The following is an 11,906-nucleotide window of genomic DNA, read 5'->3' as shown; positions in this document are numbered from 1 at the left end:
AGTTCTGTATAAACACATGAAGCTTTTATCCCATCTTTTGGGAAACGGAGTTTGTTGGAAGATGCTGTGTTTTCTTCTTTTCTTCCAAATAGGTAATTCAGGTGTTCCTCATAGCTGGGAAAAACACCTTTAGATGAAACCCTGTCCACTCTGTGAGCCACCTGAAACTGTGAAGGAGTGATTAATATCCTGCCACAGCTTTTCTAAGACTTGTGAGCCTGAGCTCCCCCTGCTTTATGGTGACATCTCTGCTCCCATACAGGATACCCACGTGTTACAGATGTGCTGCAAAACTCCCTTACCTTACCAGGTCATTGAGGTCACCTGTGCCCTCCGTGCCCAGCTGTCCCATGTGCTCACATAGTTCCTTACACAAAGTGCCCGTGAACATGTGCAGATTAGAAGGACCCATTTTTCCCTTCATCATGCTGTAGAGGTTACCATGGTTCTGATAAAATGCTTCCGCAGGGACAGAAACTAAATACAAAAAGAAACAGAAACATGTTTTGGAAAGTAGACAAAGTAGATTTTCATGGAAAGATAAGAGTGAATTTTTTTACACATAACTTGTGACTCAAATCCTCATTTTCCTAGAGTGAAATTCCCAGGAAGTTCGTTCTAACCCTGTAAAGATTTTGGTGAGCCCTCTGCTTCTACCAGTCTGTGTACATCTTCCTGCCTCATGGAAAACTTCAGGGTCAGAATCAACAATCCAGAGATTTCCCCCTAGCTTCACTGTGGCTGTACAGAGAAGTGCATGTGCTCCACAAAACTGACTGACATGCAAAATAAATTAATTAAAAAAAAAAAGTTTGGGTCTTCATACTATAGTACATTGTCTCAGTCCTATCAGGAGAGGCTGAGAGAGCCGGGACTGTTCAGCCTGGAGAAGAGAAGGCTCAGGGGGATCTTATCAGTGGGGATAACTATCTGGTGGTGGGAGTAAAGAAGATGAGGCCAGGGTCTTCTCAGGGCAGGTGGCAACAGGCACAAATGGGAATACAGGAGATCCCAGTGAGACATAGGAAAGATTTTATTGTGAGGATGGTCAAACACAAGAACAGGTTGCCCAGAGAGGTTGTGGAGTCTCCATCCTAGGAGAAACTCAAAACCCAATCGGACACAGCTCTGAGCAACCTGCTGTCGCTGACATTGCTCTGAGCAGGGCCTTGGACTGGGCTGATGCCTTCCAGCCACAGGGATTCTGGGATTCTGTGATTTAATCTCTCTGCCAAGTTGCCTCTCTCATTTCACAGTCCAAAAATGCCAAACAACTCAGAGAATTCCTGTCTGTGCGATTCCACGTGGATATAAGCACATGAGCTGACAGTGCATGCCACTGCGGATGAGATATGTACCTCATCCCTCTTTAATGACTGTTTTATTGCAGGGTAACAACTAATTATTGCTGCATGCTGATTTTCAAATTAAGTAATAGGACAACATACTATTGCTCCAAACCTTGTACACAAAGGTGGAGTGTCTAGCCACAGGAAACGACCTGACCTCAAACTCGGGTTGCTTAATGATAGAAGTAATAACAGTCCCTGGATCAGAAATCTTTGATCCCTTGAGACTGAATCCAAATCACTTTGCAGGCTTACAGTGCTGGGTACATGGGAAGGAATTCAATTTCGCCTTCATTTCTTAGCCTGGTCATGGGTTAAGATAAGCATTTAAGGCATGATCAAAAAGCCAATGGGCTTTGGATTGGGCTTTAGCGTTCCTGGGTAACTGCATTTGATTTCCATTAAAAAAAGAGCTATGTCTCATTTACCTGTATTCTCGACAGCTTGTTGTACTGCCTGTTCAAAATTTAAGTCTTTAGATTTAAAAAATGCTTCAGTTCCTTCTTCCTCAGTCACAAAAGTAAACCGTTTTCCCAGAGCGAATATTGTGAATACAGGTCCATGCTGGAACAAATAAAGATTTTGTGTTACTGTATTGTTAACACGTTTGACGGGAGCCCCAACAGGGCTTCGGTGCTGCAGAGAGGTGAGGAGGGAGGACCTGGTCCTCCCTGCTCTCTGTACGCCTTGGCTTAGAAGTGCAAAAAGACGAACATGAATTAGACCAAAATTTATCGACTTACGGACCAGAAGGGAACGTCCCAGGGACCTGCCTGACCTCTTGCAGAGTAGAAGAGATTCATTCCCCAAGATCAATATTTTATATTTGAATTACATTACAGTTCAAAAAATACAACCTACCTGGATTTAAAGAACTCAAGTGATGGATTATCTACTGCATCCCTTGGCTGCCATAGCAAAGTACCCACACTGTAAAAATCCATAATCCTACCTATTTCAATCTACATTTATTTAACAAAAACTCTCACCCCTGCATCCTTTTAATGTTGTTGGTTTGTTTTGTTTTTTTTAAAGTATTTTCTAGTTTAAAGGTTCTCTTTCTTGAAGAGGGGTTTAAAGATTAATATCAAAATAGCTAACAACTTTGTTGAGACTTATATTCAGGGAAAGTATTTGATACCATAAATCATTCTTTTGTTTTCCCTTAATCTAATATCCTAGAGCCCTCTCAAAACTTTCAGCAATAGGTATTCAATTCTGAATTCCTACGTGATGAAAAAGATCACTGATATTTGTAGGTACTCTAAACTAGCAAACAAAAGTGTAGTACCTACTGCACCTACCTGGCTGTCAGATTTAGGCATAAAAATCAAAATTAGGAAATAAAGCATCTATTTCTTAGTGAAGGCGATTTCTGCTCACATATAAAAGCCTTGGAAATCACAAGCCCAGCATTTACAATTAGATACACACTACCTTCTTTTGGCAAAGTTACTGTACAAATGGAAAGGTTTGGGGGCTTCCTAATGTCTCTTGGCATATCAGGGAATCTGATTTTCTTCTCCCAGTTACATTGCTGACAAGGGTGAGAAAAAGATTTCTCTTGATCTCTTTGGAGTACTGAAAAGCCTTGAAACCTCCGTGCTCACACGGCTTATGCCATTGACTTGAACCATTTCTTGTGTTGGCTGTGTCTGTATTGTAAAGGCTGCTTCATCAAAAGCTCTTTGAAGCCAAGGAAAAGATGCCTCTTGACATCAATTGAATTTTGATTGTGTCCTTCAACTGTAAATTATTAAAGAAAAAGTGACTGTTTAAACTCTCTGGGTGATAATAAAATATTGGTTTAATTGCTAAGGTTGGATTTTTGTGGATAATAACAGGTCCTCATCATCAGGCTGGATAAAAATCAGTGAATTTACACTGTGTTTGTTTTAAAATCAGTTTTTAAAAATTTTAAATCATCATTAAAATGTACTGAAACTAATTTTAAAATAAAATTAAATTTGAACTGATAGCAATCTGCAACAAATTCAAATTATTCAATTAAGGTCACACTCAATTAAAGATTGAAACACTTTATTTTAGATGATGTGAGCAAGATGCCTAAGCTCCTATTACAGACAACAGAGATTGAGTTTACACAGCCAGGGGAGCCTAAAAAATGATTCATCCGACCAGCTACTGCACACCTCTGGTTATGAAGGTGAGCTGAACCACCCTCAGACTCCACTGACAGGACTGACTATGTGTCCACTGACCATCAGGAAAGCTGGGACATCTTGCTTACCTGGAAACACCTACACAAACAATCTGGTTTTGAATCTCATCCAATGCACTGTACTCTATTTAGAATAATTTTAATTAAAGCAGTATTAAACAAAATTGAAATTAACAAAGAACATCAGCTTCATTGAACAGCAGCACAGTAATGGTGGATATTCAAAGACACATCTTTCAGTAAGCAGAATTTTGTGTCCAAACAGGAAATTACAAATAAATAAAATATCTGATAAATTAAATGTAGAATTAAAATACTAAAAAAGTAAAAATATTAAGAAATTAAAATACTAAAAAAGGTTTGAGGATCAAGATGCTAATGGCAATCCCCACCCCCATTAATAAAGACTTTTCCAAACATACCAGATGCAGGAAGTCTCCCAGTGTGTTGCCGAGGCTGATAAATGCTCAAGGTGGAAAGAAACCAAGTGGGGAGCAATCTCAGTTAGCAATTGCACCAGATTAAGACAATTCCCACCCTGGAGCCAGTCACTGCGAAGGATGGACTGAGACCTTGTTTCGAAGGAAGTATTAAGTAGAATAGAATTCAACACATGCAAGGTAAATCAGTGATAAATATTTCAATTCAAAACTCTAGAGGGATTAAAATATGAAGTTGCAGAACTACCGATCACTAACTGTGATCTGTTAAATCACCCTCAGCAACAGGAGGACAGACAGGCAAACGTGGGGCCTTTCTCAAGGGCTCCTGAAGGAGGACCTGGGAAGCCTCAAAGAGTCATTCCAGTACTCAGCAAATTTTTAGAAGCATTATCAAAAACCAGGATTAGCAGAGGATAAATAGTATATACTGAAGACTAGCCTAATACAGCTTTTAGGAAAACATAAGGATGTGTGGCCTTAAACATATTCCTAATTCATTCCTTAGAAGAAGGAATTAAAAGTTTGCTCATAATCTGGAGTCATTTGCGAGTCTAAACTATGAGGAGACCTAGAAGCACCCCTGGAGAAGAAGGCCTAGAAGAATCACATTCTGAATGATCTGATCTATTATACAAGAGCGAATAATTAATTTAGAGCTCTCGTCTCGCTAGGAAAGGAGCAGAGAAAGGACAGCAAATACCTAAACCCATCCTGTGCTCACGCCTTCAATATAACGTGTATCTCTGCCCATTCAACCTCAGCAGGATATACAGAGCAAGAAAATGCAAAGGGATGGAAAGCGAGCATGAGTGAAAGGTTCATTAAAAAAAGACTAAGTGGATGTAGATCCCAGAAAATGTGAAAAGAGAATAATTATTCCCAGTTTCTCACAAAGTAAAAGGTAATGGGCTTCCTTCAACTGGTTCATGGTTAAATTATGGATTCATTGCTGTGGGATGCTATGGAAACCAAAATCACACCCAGGGTAAAAAAAGGGATTAGGCTATCATAGCCAGGTCATCTGGATGCAAATTCCAGCCTAGAAAATCCCTGAACTGTTGACAGCCAGATGCAGGGAAGGAAAAGCAGAAGGCGGCATTCTCTCATCTGGGTGTGCTCCTTACACCCTGCTACGGAGCGTCTACTAATAGCTGCTATTCGGGGCAGACACCTGAATAAACAGACTTTTTGTCTGTCCCGGTATAATTATGCTGATGTTCTAATGTCACGAAAACAGTTACTGGAACAAGCTGTCACAGCATTTACCATTACTGTGCTATGGGTGGGTACCAACGAAGCGTGGGCATTGCCTGCCAACACTGCGTCCCAGTTTACTGCTCTGCCTGAAACAGCCTTTAAAGAGACCTGATGACATACAGAGAGAGAGACAGCAAAATAAAAATTAGAATTTAGGACCTATGAAGCTGCTGTCACTTATGAAAGCTCTTTCTTTCCCAAAGTCTGGGAAATACCCCACCAAACAGCAGTCCCATGATGAGAGGCTGATCTGAGCTTGCATGAAAGTAACGCTCCAGAGAAATAAAAACTTTAGAAGGACGTTCTCCACAATCCCAAAGGAAGGAAATCAGGGGAACATCCATTTTTCCCAGGGGCGCTGCCAGGCAGGGAGCAACTGCTCTCAGCCGCAGCGCTGTGAAGACTCACGTTGCCGGGTACACCGGGCTGGTTTTCCCTCCCTTGGCATGCCCAGACACACGAGTTCAACACCATGGGTGTCCCCTCTCTCTCAGGGACTTTAGAATTTTGGCCTTCTGTGCATGGGACCAGGGTCACAGACCATTAGCGACTCAGCTGTGAACACTGTCTTCAGAAACACTCCACCAGAAGCCTTGTTCCCTTCTCCAGCCTGTTTCCCCTCCAGCAGACCTCATGCAGGATGCACAGCCCTTGCCGTGTAACTCAGCCAGCCACCCCTCACGCAACCACACGCAGGCTGAGAGGCATCTATCTACCTGAGACCTGAGACAGGGCACCATGCCCCAAACGCAATCAACACACCGGGAGCAATGTTTGGATCCACAGGTTCATACAACAGTGCAGAACAATCTCATGGGTTTAACTGAACTTTTCTTGTTAGCTTAATCAGAAAACTGATGAAAAACATTTGAAATTCCTTACTAATTCTTATCGTGTTTGCCAGGCAAAGTGGGAAACCACATCTGTTGAAGCCCTCACGAAGCAGCTCTACATGTATTTTGTGTTGTATAGTGGCTCCAGTTACCCACCCTGCTCATCTCAGACCGCCTGCAAAATTCCTTTAACTAGCCAGGCAGCTCTGGGAGGAAGAGGTGCTGTCTTTTATTAGACCAGAGATTAAATATTTTGTTAGAGCAGGGGATCTTTCTTTTCTTAGACCCACTGATGACACAAGGGGAAAAACAGACAATTCTTCCCACCCACGTCTTCTTCCGTAGGAAGAAGCAGCGAACTTCAAGCAAAGCGCAGGTTGGAAGTAGTGGAAGTCCGGTGTGTTACTCCAGGGCTCGAGAGAAAAAGCAGTGGGGGATATGCACAAAAGGGACAACAGTAAGAAAGTTAACTGTTTAAGAAAGAAAAAGAAATGAGTGTCACTTTGTCAGACTGAAGGATTAATCCAGGGGAGGAATTTTCTAATTGCCAAATCATTGCAGAGGTATTTTGCAACCCTTGTAATGCCTGCTAATGACCCCTTTGGCAGCAGCACCTGTTTTCTTTGGCTTCACGATGTTACAGTGCCTACTCCTTTACAAGGGAGGAGGCAGGAAAAGGCTTATTTTTCATGGCCTCAGCACTTCATGCCAGTGTGGGAGGTGGGAAGGGAGGGAGGGAGACATGCTTGGGATGTTCAAGGAGAGGAAGGTGAGAGCAAGAAAGGAGCCCTTCCCAGGGACAGGGAGACTGCCGGATGAGCATGCTGCAGGCAGGCAGCCTGCCCGGGGGGCGACGGATGGAAAGGTCCCTCTTGGCCCAGGGGAACCGCAGGGAGAAGTCAGAACTCATGAGGATGCTGAGTTGCTGGACTAAGAAAAAAATCAAAGGAAAAGTTCTACCTGCAAACACACAGTAAAGGGGACATATGTAAGAAACCCTTCCCTTTCAGCTTTCCCTTATTTCGAGTTTTCTCCCATTGAAAATGTTTCTTGTTCTAGTTTCTGTCCCAACAAAACCTGAGGTATATGAAGTCCTTCAAGTCTGATGTGTTCAGATGTAGCAGCAGCTGCCATAGCACCAACAGCGGCCTAAAGGGTCTCCAGGCAAACGAACATCAAAATTAATGGACCCAGAGCCACTAAGTTTGCATTGGTATTTCAATACATTCTTTAGTATGTAAAAGTTTTGCTCAGTCAATCTGTGAATGCACCCCTCAAAAGGACTCTTCTGCTAGGTTTGTTTTAAAATTTCATCTAAGAGATTTTGCTAAAAGCTTCCTGGGAAAAAAGGCAACTAAAGGCAAGCTTCAGTCACAGTGAAACATCAGTCCCTAAAAGGGGTTGCACTAGAAAAGACGGTTTAACAGGCTGCTTTAATCTGTTTGCCACCATGGTATGTTTTCAATAGAACAAGGAGGTTCTCTAACAGCCTCGTATCAGCAGCGTCAAAGAAATATTATGATTTTTTTTTTTTTTTCTGAGTGAGGCTTGATCAGTTTATTTAAAGGATGGTGTGGCACAGTTTCTGAAATAGTAAGAGAATGGACCGGAATGAGTTGTCTTCCAGTCCTACATTTCTATCGTAAGATGAATGAACAAGTAACTGATCACGGTATGTATAGATGAAAGATACAGGAAGGACATAGCAATATAAGATGAAAACTGGCCTGTTAAGCTCAAAGAAGCCAAGGAACTCTAGATCGTGCACATGAGCTTACTCTAAGGTGCACCAATGTGCTTTCATACAAGACCGACAGCTCTTGATGTTCTCACACCTCATACTTCAGCTGATTATACTTTAACCTCTGCTTTCATTTAACACCACGATTTTAACAACCATGGCTGCAAAGAAGTACTTACAAATATGAAATCTAATAGTTGAAAATGAGAAAAAAAATTTTAAACATCCAGTAGTTAATTTTTTTTTCCAAATTTCAGGATGTTACAGTGGTTTCATTTTTACGTAGTTTTTGCAAGTAGTAGCCTGTGCAATCCTTCAGTTTTGAACACTCGAAGCTGACTATACTGCATCAGTAGCAGGGGGTACCATCACCGAATGAAAATGGGAAGATGGGGTTTATGTTAGTTAGTATTAGCTGCCTAGAAATTAAGCATCTAATCTAAATTAATCATTTAGGCTCTCTCTGTCAGATAGACATGGAGAAAGAAAGGCATGTCGAGGGGGTAAATCTTCACACCTGTCTCTGGTAAGTTTTTTAGGATGGAAGAAGTTGCCTACCAAGCATGCTTGTGTCTCCCTTGAATGTTGAGGGACACCAGCTGGTACTCAGAAACATCACCTAACTTTAGGCACAAAAATAATTAGTATCCTGGTCCCAGCGCCTGGCACAGGGCTTTCTGCATTATCTGAAACCAAGATTAACACAGAGCCAGACTGCAAAAGCGAAACAGCAGAGGTGGTGGGTCCAAACGGGATGATCACAGTGCAGAGATCATGCCTGATCGCATCCACCACTTAGCAACGTTACTGGTGCAAAGCCAATCCTTCATCAGCTAAATGCTTCTGGCATTATAAAATGTGGCAGGAAAGGAGCAAACCTAATGCAGAAGTTTCTCCTTGCCTTTCCCCTTGCAGGCAGCCACCCTGAGCACGCACCCGCGAGCAGGCACGCCGCCACAGCCGTTACCTTGCTTCTAGCTTGTTCTATAAACTCCAGAGGAGCTTTCCCAAACTGAAACGCAGCTCCGAACCAAGGGATCCAGCCCCTGATGCAGGGAGGGGAGCTCGGGTTTCTCAGCCGAGACAAAACAGCCTTGACAATAAGAAGTCCCAGGATCGCTGCCAAGAGGACAGCAAGAGCCATTTCGCCTCTTCGCTGCCTGTCGCAGCAGCTGCTCCGCCTGACCCCCCCCCCCCCCTGCCGCGGCACCCGGCACAACCGCGCTGGCCGGGATTACCCGAGTCAATGAATGGGGCCTCTTTTATCAGTCTTGCCAGCTGATCACTGCCATGGAGACAAGACGTCAAAGCACCAAGCAGCCCAGGGGACAAGCCCTTGTTTTGGAAAAGGCAGAGCCAATTGTCCTCTGCTCTGGGACGAGGCCCAACTCCACTGCTTGCAAAACTTAGATGTTGCTGTGACAAATCCTTGAACTTTGCACCGGTTGCTGGAGGGCTACCCGGGCAGCCAGGGACACCGCCAGGGACACTGTGGCAAAAGCGTGTGTCACTTTCTTCAGTTAAAAAAAAAAAAAAAAAAGATATTTTTTGGCAATATCAGGATTACAAAGCAGAAAGGCTGTGATTTGCAGACATTTAGCTTTCAGCGAAGCAGATGGCAAGAAACTTCTGCAGGCATCACCTGAGGCAGTGAGCCTTATGAAAGGTCTCTCTCACCTTTCTGAGATCAACTCATTAAAGGCCAGATGTGTGTCCAGTGTCTGAGGAGCAGAGAAAGGCTTCAGAAGCTGAACTGACAGTTCAAAACCTGCTGGTGGCCCCTATAATACCACTGCAATGTCAGAAGACAAGATTTCAGAGAGGTCAGGTTGCTTTCTCCGCGTGTGTGGAAGTGGCACACCAAAATTATGTACAGAATTCATTAAGTATAAAAATCCTATGAACTGCTCTCACAGCCTACCCCTGCACACCCTCTGCAAGTCTGAAGACAATAAAAAACCAGGAGGAGGAGTTGATAGACCAGATGGGGGTGCTGCCATTCAGAGGGACCTCAACAGGCTGGAGAAATGGGCAAACAGGGACTTCATTTCCCTTCAGCAAAGGGAAATGCCACATCCTGTCCCCAGGTAGGAACAACCCCAAGTACCAGTACAGGCTGGGGGCCACCTGGGTGGAAAGCAGCTTTGCAGACCTGGGAGTCCTGGTGGACACAATGTTGAACACGAGTCAGCAATGTGCCTTTGCATTCACCAGCACCCTGGGCTGCATTAGGAAGAGTGTTGTCAGCAGGACAAGGGTGATCTTCCCTCTCTGAGGAGTACTGTGTCCAGTTCTAGGCTTCCCAGTGCACGAGAGACATGGACAGACTGGAGTGAGCCCAGTGAAGTTTCAAGAAGTTCGTAAAGAAGTTGGAGCATCTGTCATTTGAGGAGCTAGCACAGTTCAGCCTGGAGAAGAGAAGGCTCTGGGGGATCTTATTAGTGAGTATGAACACCCGGAGGGTGCAGAGGATGGAATCAGGCTGTTTTCAGTGGTGCCCAGTGAAAGGTCAAGAGGCAGTGGGAACAAACAAATACAGAAAATTCCACTTAAAATTATTTTTTTATATTGTGATGGTGGCCAGACACTGGGACAGGATCCCCAGAGAGGCTGGGGAGTTCTGGGAGACATTCAAAATCCAGCTGGACACAGTCCTTAGAGCCTGCTCTAGGTGACCCTGCTTTGGGCGGCAAGTTGGACTACCCAGACTGCAGGTCCCGTCCAACCTCAACTGTTTTTTTTTTTTTCTTGTGTGTGTGTGTGTGATTGTCTTCTTTTGCTTTGGCTCTTTGTCCAAATCTCTTCTTCTGTTCCGTCCCAGGACCTGATCCTCAGGCCCAGGCTCCTTGGTTGAACAAGCCCTGCTCAGCCTTTTTAGCTCTTCATCTGTTTGTTCCATAGATAAGCATCCAGCTGTATATCACATCTTAACACTTCTCCCTTTACTCATATACTGTCTTCACACATGCATTTCCTAACTCTCTGCCTTTCTGGCTCTGCCCGCAAAGCTGTTTCTCCACGTCCTTCCTCCTGAACCCTACTTAATTTTGCCCTATTCTCTTCATATCTGTGCTCCCAAATCCCACTAGAATAAAGCCACGCTGGTGTCTGAGTAAGAGGTAGACTTGGACTGTGCTTGAACTTGTCTTCATGTATATTATAATATTTCAATAGTTATTAACCCAGAGGCCCTATCCACTCAAAAGCTTTGTGTATTTTACTCGGAGAAGGATATAGTTCATCACTACTATATTTTGAAACACCATACCTTGGGAACACGGCGCTGTTTGTATGGTGCACAACTTGTACACCATTTTGTATGAACGTGATCATTCAATTTAAAGTGCTTTGTACAAATGCAATTGAACTCCCTTCCTATACAGGAATAGGTGCACAGACCTTTGTACCTGTGCGGACAGAGTACAGTAAAAGCAGCACAGTTGAAACACACCTGATGATAGGAGGAGGCAAAGAGCTGTGAAAAACAGATCTATGACCTTCATTAAACAGTCATGCTGAAATACACTGGGATGTTACCTATGCTGGTCATAGGTGCAGAAGCCCAAATGTCAACTGTGACAAGTAGGATGTGGATTTTGCAAACTGTCCAGAAGAAATAGACAAATCACTTTTAACTCTGCTATTACTACACTTCTATGTTTAGCTACCACAGCTCTTTGTGTGTTTCTTTCCTGGTTTTATTTTCACAGAATCACAGAATTTTCAGAGTTGGAAGGGACCTCTAGAGATCATCTAGTCCAACTCCCCTGCTAAAGCAGGATTGCCCAGAGCACATTACTCAGGACTGCATCCAGGCGGGTCTTGAAAATCTCCAGAGAAGGGGACTCCACCCCCTCCCTGGGCAGCCTGTGCCAGTGCTCTGTCACCCGAACTGTAAAGAAGTTTTTCCGTGTGTTGGAACGGAACTTCCTATGTTCCAACTTGCACCCATTGCCCCTCGTCCTGTCACTGGGAACCACCGAGAAGAGTCTGGCTCCATCCTCCTTCAACCCACCCTTTAGATATTTGTAAGTAGTAATAAGGTCTCCCCTCAGCCTTCTCTTCTCCAGGCTAGAGAGTCCCAGCTCTCTCAGCCTTTCC

General features: G+C 43.8%; 1 protein-coding gene across 1 annotated transcript in view; it reads right to left on the bottom strand.

Annotated features, from left to right (window-relative positions):
* LOC104286787 (24-hydroxycholesterol 7-alpha-hydroxylase) overlaps positions 1-8,949 on the bottom strand; it is a 23,793-nt gene extending 14,844 nt beyond the window's left edge. The window contains exons 1-3 of the mRNA XM_009885426.1: positions 8,773-8,949; positions 1,778-1,913; positions 303-477 (exon numbers count right to left, since the gene is read on the bottom strand). Of these exons, the coding sequence (XP_009883728.1) occupies positions 303-477; positions 1,778-1,913; positions 8,773-8,949 (488 nt within the window). The remainder of the gene's footprint in view (positions 1-302; positions 478-1,777; positions 1,914-8,772) is intronic.
* Between the last annotated feature and the right edge of the window lie 2,957 nt (positions 8,950-11,906).

Source organism: Charadrius vociferus, unplaced genomic scaffold (genome assembly GCF_000708025.1).
Source record: "Charadrius vociferus isolate BGI_N301 unplaced genomic scaffold, ASM70802v2 scaffold800, whole genome shotgun sequence".
Classification (NCBI taxonomy): Eukaryota; Metazoa; Chordata; class Aves; order Charadriiformes; family Charadriidae; genus Charadrius; species Charadrius vociferus.
This window is presented reverse-complemented; position numbering and strand designations above follow the sequence as displayed.